Source organism: Fragaria vesca, linkage group LG3 (genome assembly GCF_000184155.1).
Source record: "Fragaria vesca subsp. vesca linkage group LG3, FraVesHawaii_1.0, whole genome shotgun sequence".
Lineage (NCBI taxonomy): Eukaryota > Viridiplantae > Streptophyta > Magnoliopsida > Rosales > Rosaceae > Fragaria > Fragaria vesca.
Genome location: NC_020493.1, coordinates 14,640,652 through 14,654,444, shown reverse-complemented (window position 1 = coordinate 14,654,444; position 13,793 = coordinate 14,640,652). Strand labels below are relative to the sequence as shown.

The 13,793-nt window shown below is 34.7% G+C and overlaps 1 protein-coding gene and 1 pseudogene across 1 annotated transcript in view; both read left to right on the top strand.

The window, feature by feature from the left end:
* Nucleotides 1-6,761, top strand: part of LOC101300610 (glutamate receptor 2.7-like) — a 7,063-nt gene extending 302 nt beyond the window's left edge. Inside the window, exons 2-5 of the mRNA XM_004295775.1 lie at nucleotides 3,783-5,122; nucleotides 5,243-5,555; nucleotides 5,664-6,070; nucleotides 6,189-6,761. Coding sequence (XP_004295823.1) covers nucleotides 3,783-5,122; nucleotides 5,243-5,555; nucleotides 5,664-6,070; nucleotides 6,189-6,761 — 2,633 coding nt within the window. The remainder of the gene's footprint in view (nucleotides 1-3,782; nucleotides 5,123-5,242; nucleotides 5,556-5,663; nucleotides 6,071-6,188) is intronic.
* Nucleotides 6,762-13,519: 6,758 nt separating this feature from the next.
* The window catches only part of LOC101300329, a 5,514-nt pseudogene continuing 5,240 nt past the window's right edge, over nucleotides 13,520-13,793 (top strand).

The window sequence follows — 13,793 nt, the reverse complement described above, 5'->3', positions numbered from 1 at the left end:
CCTACTATATATATATATATATATATTTCATCCAAAATGATTCGTTAAGTCATTTCACGAACTTTTCGATCACAAAATCAAATCTCCACCGTTCAGTTCATTGGGTTCTATGAGTAGATCATTTATACAAATTTTTAGATAATTTGGTGATCATTAAGTCATCAAAAACTTTTATTTATTTTTAATGATCTTAAACGGTCCATGTTTGATATAAAGTGTTAAACCTTTTGTTTTAATCTCAGTCATTCAAGCTCATTAAATAACACATCCAATGGTATAAGCCTATTCCTAAAAATGAACATAAATAGGGATCCCTTATTTAAAGGGCCCTATATATATATATATATATTTTCTTCATCGAATTTTAAACATAAAATACAAAATAGTAAGTGATAAAAAAAATAGAAAAACTTGTATCGAATCCTTTTGGATGAATTATATAATTTTTTGGGACGAATATATATATATATATAACTTTTTCATTCGAAAAACTATATATATATAAATATTCAACTGAATTCATTTTTTTGAACAAGAATAATTTCAAAAATATATATATTTCACAGTATATTAGGTAATTAAATTTAATCATGATGAACATAATGAAAAAATGGCTTCAAAAATATTTTATTATATATAAAGACAAAATAATCTAGAGCATTGAACTTGAGAATATAAGATTGTATTTTTATTTAAGAATGAAATTACATGATTTTTTAAATTGATGATGTACTTAGGTGACATGTCATGTCACATTTTCACATATGATTAAAGCCAAAAATCTTAGACCTTATTAAGGCCTAGAATCATTTTTCTTTGCTAAATCTAAGAATTTTTTTAAATACATCACTTAAAAAAATATGCATAAATCAAAATAGGGTCTATTGGATTTATGCATATTTTATAAAACAGACTTATATATGCATATTTTTTTTAATTGATGTATTTAAAAAAAAATTCTTAGATTTATGCAGATTTATAAAATCTATTGGATTCATATAGATTTTAAAACCTAAAATTTTTAGGATTCTTAAAAACAAATGATAAATTTGTATGGATTCTCATAGAATTTAATAAACATTTTATGATTCATCACTTATTAACATAAACATGTAACATGAGTAGATAAAGAAAAGTAATAACATGAAAACTTCACAAGTTTAAGCTCTATATGTGCACCAAACCTTTAGAGACATAGAGAAGGAATAAAAAAATTCATATTCATAAGATATCATTTTGAAAAGTTCATACACTTATATCAAAACATAGTAAAAAAACATGTTTATTTTGTACACGGTAAAGAAAAAATATTTTTATAATGATTATATTTATCTCTATCTCTATTACAATAAAGCAAAGTTCAAAAGTTTCACCAAACTATGTATAGTCTATGTTACAGCTAATAATGAGTTGATTGAAACTGTTAAATACAAGTGTTATAATAGTGTAAGAAGCAAAAGAACTAAAAAAATAATTGTAGAATATATATAAGGCACACATAAAAACCGAGTGGATGATTATTCTAAAAAAATAAAATAAGGTCAAAAAGCTTATTAGCTATAAAAAAGAAATGAGATATGTAATGATATATATATATATATATATAGAGAGAGAGAGGAATAAAATAAAATAATAAAAAGAAAGTAAATTGTAAATCCATAGAAATCTTATGTCTAGGGGGTTGGATTATTTTCTTTACAATTTACACCGGACAAACTGTGCAAATCTATCATTTAATAAATCTTTAACAATTCGTGTGTTTATTGAATACCTCCATACTTTCATAGGAGAAATTTTTAAGTGTTACGGGAGGACCACGTGGCAGTCTGGCGTGGTTCTACATTCCAATCAAATTTAGACATGTGGATTTTTTACAACTAAAATATTAACTAATATTTTCTATTTTTTGTGAAATGACATTCATGGGTATTTAGCAAGTTCAACCTAGGGTTTAGGGTTTAGCGTTTAGCTAGGGTTTAGAGTTTAGGGTTAGGGTTTAGGGTATAGGGTTTAAGGGTTTAGGGTTTAGGGATTAGAGTTTAGTATTTAAAAAACAACATAAAACCCGAAATAGTTTTTGACAAAATAGCTGCAATAATTTTTCATGAAGAAAATCCACATGTCTAAATTTAATTGGAATATAGGACTATGTCAGACTACCACGTGGTACTCCCGTAGCATTGAAAATTTTCTTCTTTCATAGATTTAAAATCTTTAATTATAAATCCTAATTGAATACCTCTAAACTTTTGAAATCCACAAAAGTCTTTAAAACATCATGGAAATCCAAATACAACACACCCCCTGAATGTACTGCTCACCTAAGGAAAAAACTTGCGTTCGGACTAGTGTGTAGTATGTAAGTGTGCGTCTGGACTGGATCTCTTTTATCTACATACTTTTTACAATGTAAATAATAATCTTAACCGTTCAAAAGTTGAATTAATCTATAAATATCATCTTTGGAATTTTGTTTAAGTCGAATTTTTTTGCAGAGATAGTCTTATTTGGCATAGCCAATATGACTAGGGAAACACCTAGTCAAGCGAAAGATAAAACTCATATACAAGCTCAAGGAGCCCTTATTCCACTGAAACTCAAAAATAAAACTAAAGTAAAAAAAAAGACAGACAATTTACAACTAAAGTTCGAAAAGACAGACAATCTAAACACTACACCTAGAAAAAAAAAAACAAAAAAAAAAACCCTCTACTCCTATTCAACTATAGGGCAAAACATCATGTACTAAAGAGGATGACGCTTAAGACCTATTTGTGTATGTTTACACTCAGCATATAGGAGCCCCAGACTGTTGTTCAGTCTGGTGGTCGTCCAAACCTGAGACCTATGGTGCCTCTGCAGACAAGGTGTGCATACCGCAAGGCAACCTGCTGCACCAAAGTCGTATGCTACCATCGATGCAAAAAGCAAAACCCTCTCCGCCGCCAAAGCCGAAACATTTGTCACATGACGAATCCGATCTCAAGTGAGCACAAGAATATAGCACCCACCAGACCTTAACAAACCAACTACGTACAAGACCAGGAGATGATCACCATAATCGGATTCCTCTTCAAGATGAAGCGTCGTTTGAAACCCAACAGCAGGATCTACCCGCCACCATGCAACTCCTAGGGTTTAGGTTTTTGAATTCTCAGCTCCGTCTTTTCTAGAGAGACTCCTTTTTGTTTACACAAGCTAGCTTTGCATCTATCACATCCTTGGTTTTGTCAAAGATTGATATAACAAGCTTAATTAAAACTGGGTAAAACTCTATGTCATATGTATAACAAGAAGCCATAATAGAAAAGTAAATGAACACAAAATTTACAACAACATACAACACTAGAGAATAAGAGTGTTTGTTCATTAGTATGATAAAAGAAAAATGCTTTTATGAAAAAAGGTGATACCTAAAACCAAAATATTCAATTGATTAGAAATCATTAGATACACAACAAAGAAAATTTGGTTTTAATATTAGTATTTCTGTCCAGTACCATTTTGGTCTAGTGACATCAGTCTCCTCTCTGTAAGTGAAAGGTCGTGAGTTTGACTCACGATAGACTCGTTGTAACATTTCAGTTGTTTGTATGATAAAAATATATATATATTAGTATTTTCTATAACCAATTTAAATCGAACAATCATGACTAAACGTTAGACACAGTACGATTATCTAAATCCTAATTGCATTTGGTTTACTGCCATTTTCAAAATATGAATTCTCAAACGAATTGAACTAATTATGTTTTTCTTTTTACAATGAACTGAAAACACAGCTTTAGATCTGATAAAGAATGTAGAAGTGAAAGCCATTATGGGACCAATGTCATCAATGCAAGCAAGTTTTGTTGTCAGTCTTGGGGAGCAAGCCCATGTACCCATCATATCATTTTCTGCAACAAGCCCTTCTCTTACTTCACTTCAGAGTTCTTACTTTTTTCGATTTGCACAAAATGACTTGAACCAAGTGAAAGCTATAAGTGGTATTGTTCAAAACTTTAGATGGAGACGAGTTGTACCCATCTACGTAGATAATATGTACGGGGAGGGAATCATACCTTTTCTAATTGATGCCTTGCAAGAGGTTGATGTTCACATCCCCCACAGAAGTCCAATTCATGAATCAGCCACTAATGCTGATATTGAAAAGGAGCTTTACAAGTTGATGACGATGCAAACTCGAGTCTTCATTGTGCATATGAAGCCTAATCTTTCATCTCGGTTATTTTCTAAGGCAAAAGAGTTGGGAATGATGAATGAGGGATTTGTTTGGATCACGACTAATGGTATTGGAAATAACTTAAAGTCTATGGATTCAACTTTGGATTCGATGCAAGGACTGTTGAGTGTAGAAAGTTATATTTCAAAGACCAGGAAGCTTAGACTATTCAAATCAAGGTGGAAAAAGAAATTTTATCAAGATAATCCGGAAAACATTGATGTTCAATTAGATGCTTTTGGATTGCGGGCATATGATGCTGCTTTTGCATTAGCCATGGCATTTGAGAATGATGCCGATGTACGTTTCCAATTTCAAAAGAGGATTGTTTCTTCCTTCAATTCAACAGATCTTGATACTTTTGAGGTCTCTCAATACGGTTCGAAACTTTCTAGTGCATTATCCACTATTCATTTTAAAGGTATGGCAGGAAACTTTAATCTTGTTGATAGGCAACTTAATATATCAACTTTTAGGATTGTTAATGTGAATGGTGATGGAACAAGAACAGTTGGGTATTGGAAACCAGAAAACGGAAGGGTAGTTAAGCGATTGAATTCATCAAGAAGCAGTAGAATATCAACTTCCAAGTGTGATCTTCGACCTATTTTATGGCCTGGAGAGTCGTCATCAATTCCTAAGGGATGGGATATCCCAGCAAACGGTACCAAGCTAAGAATAGGAGTTCCTGTGAAGGATGGTTTTCTAGAGTTTGTTAATGTGTTCAGAAATCCAAGTACTAATACAGTGGATGTCACCGGATTCAGCATTGAAGTGTTTAAGGCCGTATTGGAGATCTTACCATATGCGCTTCCTTATGAGTTTATTCCTTTTGCAAATGCTAATGGAAGCAGCGCTGGCACATACAATGATTTGGTGTATCAAGTACATGATGGGGTAAACATATTGTCATTATGTTTGCATTTAGGTTTTTGATATACCTTATATTGAAAGATAAGCAAGATATGAAGTTAAATTTCCCTGAAATTTTTTATTTTGTTGACTCTTACTTGACAGAAGTTTGATGCTGTGGTCGGAGATGCAACGATTAGAGCAAACAGGTCATTGTATGTGGGTTTTACTATGCCATATACCGAGTCTGGTGTAGTGATGGTTGTGCCAATACAAGACAAGAGGACCAAAAGTGCATGGGTTTTCTTAAAGCCTTTGACATGGGACCTTTGGATGACAACTTTGTGTTTTTTCATATTTATAGGCTTTGTAATTTGGGTGCTTGAACATCGAATTAATGATGATTTTCGTGGTTCTCCTTCGCATCAAGTTGGCACAAGCTTTTGGTTCTCTTTCTCAACCATGGTTTTCTCACAAAGTAATTATTCATCCATAATTTGTTATTTTTCTTTCTCCATGAAACATATATTCATATTTGATACTTACTTTTCCAACATTTGTACATTTCTTTATTTTCGTTTTACAGGGGAGAAAGTGGTTAGTAACTTGGCAAGATTTGTGATGATCATATGGATATTCGTCGTGCTAATAGTGACACAGAGCTACACAGCTAGTCTAGCATCACTATTAACCATCCAACAACTCCAACCAACTGTTACAGATATAAATGATCTACTGAGGAATAGAGAAAATGTGGGTTATATGCAGAGTTCTTATATTTATGATATCTTGAAACAAAAAGGTTTTAAAGATTACAGGCTTACAGGCTACAAAGATATGGAAGGAATAGATGAAGCTCTTTCAAAGGGGAGTGCAAAGGGTGGTATTGCTGCTATTTTCCATGAAACCCCCTATATGAAGCTTTTTGTTGCAAAATATTGTTCCAAGTATACCATGATTGGACCTATATTTAGAACCGATGGCTTTGCTTTTGTAAGATCTCTTTTGATAATCGAGATCATAATATTAAAATATTTTTATATGGTTATTAGGTATTTTAAGTTCCTACAATTTCTCTTATCTAATTCCTTATCTCACTTTCACTTTACAGGTATTTCCGATAGGTTCTCCTCTTATACCCGATGTTTCACAAGCAATCCTCAATTTGACCGAAGAAGAGAAGATAATGAACATTGAAGACAAATGGTTCAAGAAAGAAAACAATTGCAAAAATTCAAATACTGACAAATTATACAGCAGTAGTCTTGGCCTTGAGAGCTTTTGGATCCTATTTCTCATTGCTGGGGTAGCTTCAATATTAGCTCTCCTCATATTCGCAGCTTCCTTCCTTCACAAGTATAAGAAAGTTTTGACGACTTCCGATTCAAGTGCTTCCAAGTGGAAAAGGATTAGGACTATGTTAAAGATTTTCAATGACAAAGAACGAAACCACTCTAATACTGAAGCAAAGGCTGTTGTTGCTCCAGATGATGAAGTGAATGCCTCACCAAGCAACAACTTCAGCTATACCAACCAGCAGACAAGTGCAACTTCTGTATTCTATGCAGAGCGAGAAACTCCATCTCGCAATCAAGCATCTCCAGAAATCATTCCAACTTTTACGCATGCTTTCACTATTCAAGATATGTTTGCAACTCCTAGAATCACTCAAGAAAGAGGTTGAACCGTTGAAGGAAGCAAAAAAGTCAGCAATAGAGGACATAATTTGTGTTGACTCTTCATATGAAGCACGTATATATTTCTATAATTACCTCTTCATATTCTCTATAAAGTTTGAATTAGTTTCATCATGTTATTCATGTATCACTACCAGAAGAAAGACTTTAGCCGACGAAAATAAAAAACCAGGCCGACAAATTATTTTTTCGTTGGCTATAGTCTGTGAACTTTAGCCGACGAAATTTTTAAAACTTTAGCCGACGAAAAATATAATTTCGTCGGCTAAAGTGCCTTAATTTCGTCGGCTAAAGTGCCTCATAATTGCATATCTGGACAACAACTCATCTGGGAAAAAAAAACTATACGTAGAACCTTCAAACGCAAAAAAGTCATGAAATAAGATATGACTAGAATGGTGAAATACATCTACAGTTGAAAAATCACGGTATTCCGGTAAAGTCTCGGTGCCGATAGTTGCGGTCAATGCAATTTACCCTTATTATTCACTATGCTGTAGATTTGGATTTTGGTGTCCGATTGACTATCGTGATACCTTTTCGGAAGCGTAACGGCCCTACGAGTCAAACTCATCGCTAACGCCATGACATATGAGCCTTTTTTTCTATCCGAATCACAACGTGTCTACTAATGTTGTATAACTTGTTTAGTAGGTTATACAACTTTGTGAACCAACTCTACATAGGATGCAAAATTATCAAAAATCTCGTGAAATAAGATGTGTTCAGAATGGTGAAATACGGCTATGGTTCAAAAATCACGTAAATCGGGTAACGTCTCGGTGCCTATAGTAGCGGTCAACCCTATTTACAGTTATTATTCCCTATGGGGAGCCCTATCGTCGGAAGGTAAATGTCTCAAAATTTTTATATAGGCGGTTGCGTCTCATCTACGTGAAAGTTTTTCGTGTGGAAGGTTTGACCAAACTATGTAATATAGAGGGAGATATGAGCGTTTTCGTGAATTTATAGACTTTAGCCGACGAGATATTAAAAAAGTCGTCGGCTAAAGTCAAAATGTTTTTGGCGATAAACCAAATTTGGAGGAAAATTTTCAAAGGACTTTAGCCGACGAAAATATATGAAAATTCGTCAGCTAAAGTCGAAAAATTTTCAAAAATTTCAGCCAAAATTTTTTGGAGGTCAACCAAAATTTTCAAAAGAGTTTAGCCGACGAAAATAAATAATTTCGTCAGGTAAAGTTCTTTATATAGGAGTTTTATCGGAGGTGGATGGTAAGAAGTCAGAAAATCAGAAAAAGTTCCGGATTTTCTTCTTGGCCTAGCTTCGCCGTCAAGCCACCGGAGACCGCCACACTTGTCCCAAAAGCTTCGCCGTCGTCTCTACTTCATTGCTAGACAGGTGGTGTATCGAGTGACGCCGCCGTGAGAGATAAATCGAGCTCCAAAACTCCACTGGTTCGGATTCGGTGTAGATCGAATTTCTCCTTCCTCAGGTGACCATTTGGTGAGTTCTATATATGGATAAGTTGAGTTTGATTAGTACTACATTCCTCTAGAATTTAGTAGCTTGATTCGGTGTGTGTGAGGAGAATCGAAGATTTGAAGTTTTTAGGGTTTAAAATTGGGGATTTTTATATTTTGATTCAATTGACCTGTTTAGGCTTAGAATTGGGCTTCAACTTCTTTTAGAAAGTTGTTCGAAATGTTGAGAGGAAGATTCTGTCAAATTTTGGTGGTGATTGTTGGAGGTGGCCGAAAGTTTCTGCAGTTTTTTTTTCAAAAACCAGTAACTTTAGCCGACAATATTTAAAGGTTTAGTCGACGATATTTAAAGGTTTATTCGTCAGCTATAGTATTTTTAAATTTTTTTATAAGGTTTAGCCGACGAATTATGGTATATTTCATCGGCTATAGTTATTTTTTAATTTTTTATAAGGTTTAGCCAAAGAAACAGACTATATTTCGTCAGCTATAGTTATTTTTAAATTTTTATAAGGTTTAACCGACGAAACAGACTATATTTCGTCGGCTATAGTTATTTTTAAATTTTTATAAGGTTTAACCGACGAAACAGACTATATTTCGTCGGCTTTAGTTATTTTTTAGTTTTTTATAAGGTTTAACCGACGAAACAGACTATATTTCGTCGGCTGTTTCGTTGGCTATAGTCTGGGAAAAAAACTGACGACATGTTTTTCGTCGGCTAAACTGTGGGACTATAGCCGACAAAATTTTTTTTTTCGTTCGGCTAAAGTCATCGCTGACGACCTTTTCCTCACGAAATCTTAGCCGACGATGGTTTGTCGGCTAAGATCTTAGCCGACGAATTAAGCTAACAAGCCGACGAAACTTTTTCGTCGGCTAAAGTGCTTGTCCTGGTAGTGTATGTATATTGATTTTCAATAATATAATTGTCTTATTTTGAATTCTTTTTGAATTTTATTAGCTCTATTTAATGACAAAACCTTTGCAAAATTAGTATTATATAGATATTTAGAACTATATATCAACTTTAGGTCGATTATCATGTTTCTTATTCTTTCAATTTCATCAAAAACACCCCTCGACTCTCAATTTTCATCAGCCGTGTCCAAACCTCCTTTCTCTATCCAATTCCTCCTTCAAGTGATGACGTGGCATCAAGAAGAAAGTAAAATTCTGAAAATAACCTTTCTGACCATTTTTCCCCATATCGATATACATCTCCATTCCCATCACCACCCCTTAACCTTAGTGGTTTTGGTAGGATTGAATGCAATTTGTTTATTTTGCCATTTTCTGTAGGCCCAGCGACTTCAAATTTGGTTTTCTTGATTCTTAATATCACATCATCACATGACGGGGGAATTAGATGGAAAACAGAAGTTTGGACACGGCTGATGAAAATTGGAAGTCGAGAGGTGTCTTTGATGAAATTGAAAGAAAATGAACTAACATGATGATCAACTTAAAGTTGATAAGGATAAATTGAAATTAGTCCTTATTTATTATAAAATTTCACAATAAAGATTCGCTTATGAAATCCCCAAGAAATACACGTCGTTTATCAGAACAATATTTAACAAAGGTTCGGCAGACTCGATCACAGTTGCACTTGTTTTTGTTCTGGGGCACTGATGACGAAGCTTATTAGACGACATTCAACAACTATATTGTGGTTGGGAAACAAAGGCAAGGCTTAAAATATGTAAGCCTTACTCGTGTTTTGGCTTTTGTAAACGTTATTTGCGTTTAATTATATAGTTTTCATTTTTATGTTTTGTATTTGTGGTATCAAGTTTAAAGTTTATTTAGTGCTTCATCGAAAAAAAAGTTTATTTAGTGCAAAGAAAATTCTATATATGAAAGCTGTGTCTTCATCCATTTTAGTATCAACAAGGAAAAAAGATCTAGGGATCCTCATTTAAGTGTATATATATAGTTTGTCTATCACCAGTTTTTGAAACCCTATTGCAATTTATTCTTGATTTACCCCGTTGATGAGCGAGCATACATGTATAAGAAAGATGCAAAAGTTCAATTGGTAGTTGCAAAATCAGTTACAAAACGAACAATATATCGATCATGTTTAGACAAAACATTAACTTGAAGTTTTCATCATTAAGCAAAAGTACACCGCTAGATTGTCCAACAGAACTAACAGAAACAAGCTTATTTGAAAACTAATTTTAGTTGCTAAGCCAAAAGCTGTGTCTTCCTAATCCTCATTAAGTATATATATAGTTTGTATATAATATATCATATGTTATTGTTACCCTACTACAATTTATTCTTGATTTACCCCGTTGATGAGCATACACGTATAAGAAAGTTGCAAAAGTGCAATTGTTAGTTGCAAAATCAGTTACGGAACAAAGAACATATCGATCATGTTTGGACAAAACAATAACTTGATGTTTTTCATCATTCAGCAGATCAACATGATAAATCCTAATTTCGTAAATATTGATAGATCATAAGATAAATCTTAATGCCATCTAAATGAAAAGAAAACTTAACAAATGGAGTTGGGGCTCTCCTCCCTTCACAACTGCTTGAAACAAAAGAAAGATCCGGCACACTACGCCCACAACTCGTATCGCAAGATATTGGCACGCTCTACATCCCTTAAGAGATGCAGTTAGCTAGGACATGCAGATTTCTGACACGAACAATAACCAAATAACCAGAAGAAGGTTTATGCCACTGAATACTGCAAGTACGTACATGTCATATTCATGAGGTTTCAGAAGTGTTGTTGGTGGGTAAATTCAAATCCTACAGGCCCGCTCACCCGCAGGACTAAAATTTACGGGATAAAACGGGACAGATGGCTTATAGCCATTAGATTTAAATGAAACAGATCATACGGCTGAAATGATCTTGACAAATCTCCACGACCCACACCCAATTCGGTGCCCATCTTCAACCTTCGTTGCTCACTTGCTCGCTCTCCTTTTCTTCCTTCTCTCCCCCTGTATATGCTATCCAGGATTTCTATAACCTTCTGTATCCTGGGTTGAGGAAAAACCATGGTTCATTCTTTTCTCATCTACAAATATCCAAGATTGTTGCTTTTTTTATTTGAAAATTATGTTGTCTGATTCTTTGAGGTTTCTTCGATTTGAACAATAAAGATCCAACAGTTCTCAATTCTCTAGTTTGATTCTCTACTTGATATTGAATTTGCTGGATGAATTTTCAATTAAGCAACAAGGGTTAGAGAGGAAGAGATGGGGAAGAAGGAAAAGAGAAAAGTAAGAGTTTACCTGTATCCACCCAAATCCCAATCTCTACCCCGACCAAACCCCATCAATTCCTCCTATCCTCCTTCAACTAAAGATTCCTAATTTTGCAATTTAAAAGGCTGCATACTTCGATTGTGGGATTAAATATAAATAGAAAGATCAAATTGGGTATAAAGAGAGTCAAGCCGGGAGTGGAGGTTGTCGCGGCGGCTTTAGTGGTGGCGGCCAAATCCTCCTAACGAAATCTAACGGTAGTTTTTTGTGGTGTTTGTGTATCTGAGGCAAGATTCATGATCCATCTGATATATATGTATCGGGTTTTCCTTCCCCAAATAAGATGTTTTGACGAGGAGAAGATGATATGGGTTTGCAATCTGGGTTGGAATGATGAACAGAAGACCATGTTAATGATTAGGCTTGAAGATGGGCACCGAATTGGGTGTGGGTCGTGGAGATTCAGAGAATGTTTTGTGAAGATCCTTTCAGCCGTCGATCTGTTTCGATCTGTTTCATTTAAATCTAATGGCTATAAGCCATCTGTCCCGTTTTGTCTCATAAATAGAGTCCCGCAAGTGAGCGGGTCTGCTCACCTGCGGGACTAAAATCCAATACACTTTTGCTACAGAAGATTGGGGGAAATCTTGTTCAAAAGATTATGGACCCGAATTTCCATTCAGCGTATTTGACTGAATTTTCTCTTCCCAGGACTTTGGAATGAATAAAACATCTAGATGCATGCAGTTATGAACTTACGTACGAGGCCCTCGTCGAGGAAGAAAGGGATTGTCTCATCCCTACCAATACAAAATCACAGATCAGTAAAGTAATTAGAGATTTAGAGGAAAAGAGGAAGAAAAAGAATCCAAATATTCGATTTTTTTTTGGTCGATACTGAGAAATGAAATTAATATAGCTATACCTCAATTTCTTGAGTTAATTGGCGATGGCGGTTTAGGTTATGGGTTATGTCATTGGCGGCATTAGAAGGAACAGTGAGAGAGGCTACTTTTGTTTTAGGTTTTTATTTATAAAGAAACTAATGACTCCTGAGTCCTGATTATGCCATTTTGCTTCACGTACTTGACAAATTCGTCTGTGATAACCAAAGCTAGTATGTGCTTAATTCTTACTCCTTGGTGCATATGCAGGCTCCACGATGTTAACGTTGCTCACATTCTTTACAATTACAACGGAGTTATTCATCCATCGAACTCAAAGATATTTCCGTCACCAGATCAACGTACTCCGCTTTTTGGTTAAATTTTAATTCGGCTCCAAAAGAAAATATAAGTTGCATACTGCATACATGATCAATCATGAGAGTGATTCAATATCCAAACATTTTAACCTCAAGCTAGCTTATTGATGGATTACCATGAATCGGGTGACTTGGTCTCGAAAATGATTCAACATTTTAATACGACCAAAAGTCTATGAATAAAACAAAATATAGTTGTTGGGTTTCTTACTCAACTCTGAGAGGTTGAAAGCCATAAAATATATATGCTACGCATTAAATATGTCTATGGCGATTGAGCATATATCTTCCATACTTAATCTTAATTATACTTTAATTACAACCCCAGGAATTCTAGAAGATTTGGTCGTATATATGCTACGTACGTCAAAGCAGCCCAAACAACACGATGGATCATATTGGTCATGAGAGGCTGAGAAATTACATATTTATTTAAACATAAGAATGACCTGCATATATCTTATTAGCGGTAGCGGTTAAGATATAAAGAGAAAAGAGAGATAATTCATTCTCAGGCGGTCTGAACGAGAGACCAGTATAAGTCTTCCATCAGTCCAGTCGTCTACGATTAGATTAAGTTGGACTGAAGTGTTGGTCAAAAGATGTGTTGCGTATTTTGATCAATATTTTTATAGGACTAAGAAACACTGAAACTGATCAAAATATCATCGTCGACCTAGCTAGCTTCTGTGGTTATTAATTCTTATATAAACTGCTGAATTAGCCTGACATTTGATAGGAGCGAGCTAGCTAGCTAGTGACGTCCTTGCACTTCGAGTTTAATACGAGCTCGATCTATGGAGAATCAGAGAAGGAGTATCCTAGTTCTTTTCTCATGGATTCTCATGGTCGCCGCCTTGGGAGCTGAAAGCAGAACAACAATCCCAGTGGACGTCGGAGTTGTCATAGACCTTGATGACCCGATTGGGAAAATGTATTTGAGTTGCATCGAAATGGCACTTTCGGATTTCTATGCTTCCCATGCTCACTACAAGACTAGGCTCTTTTTGAACACCAGGAACTCCAACAGAGATGTGGTTGGTGCGGCGGCCGCAGGTCTCTCTCTCTCTC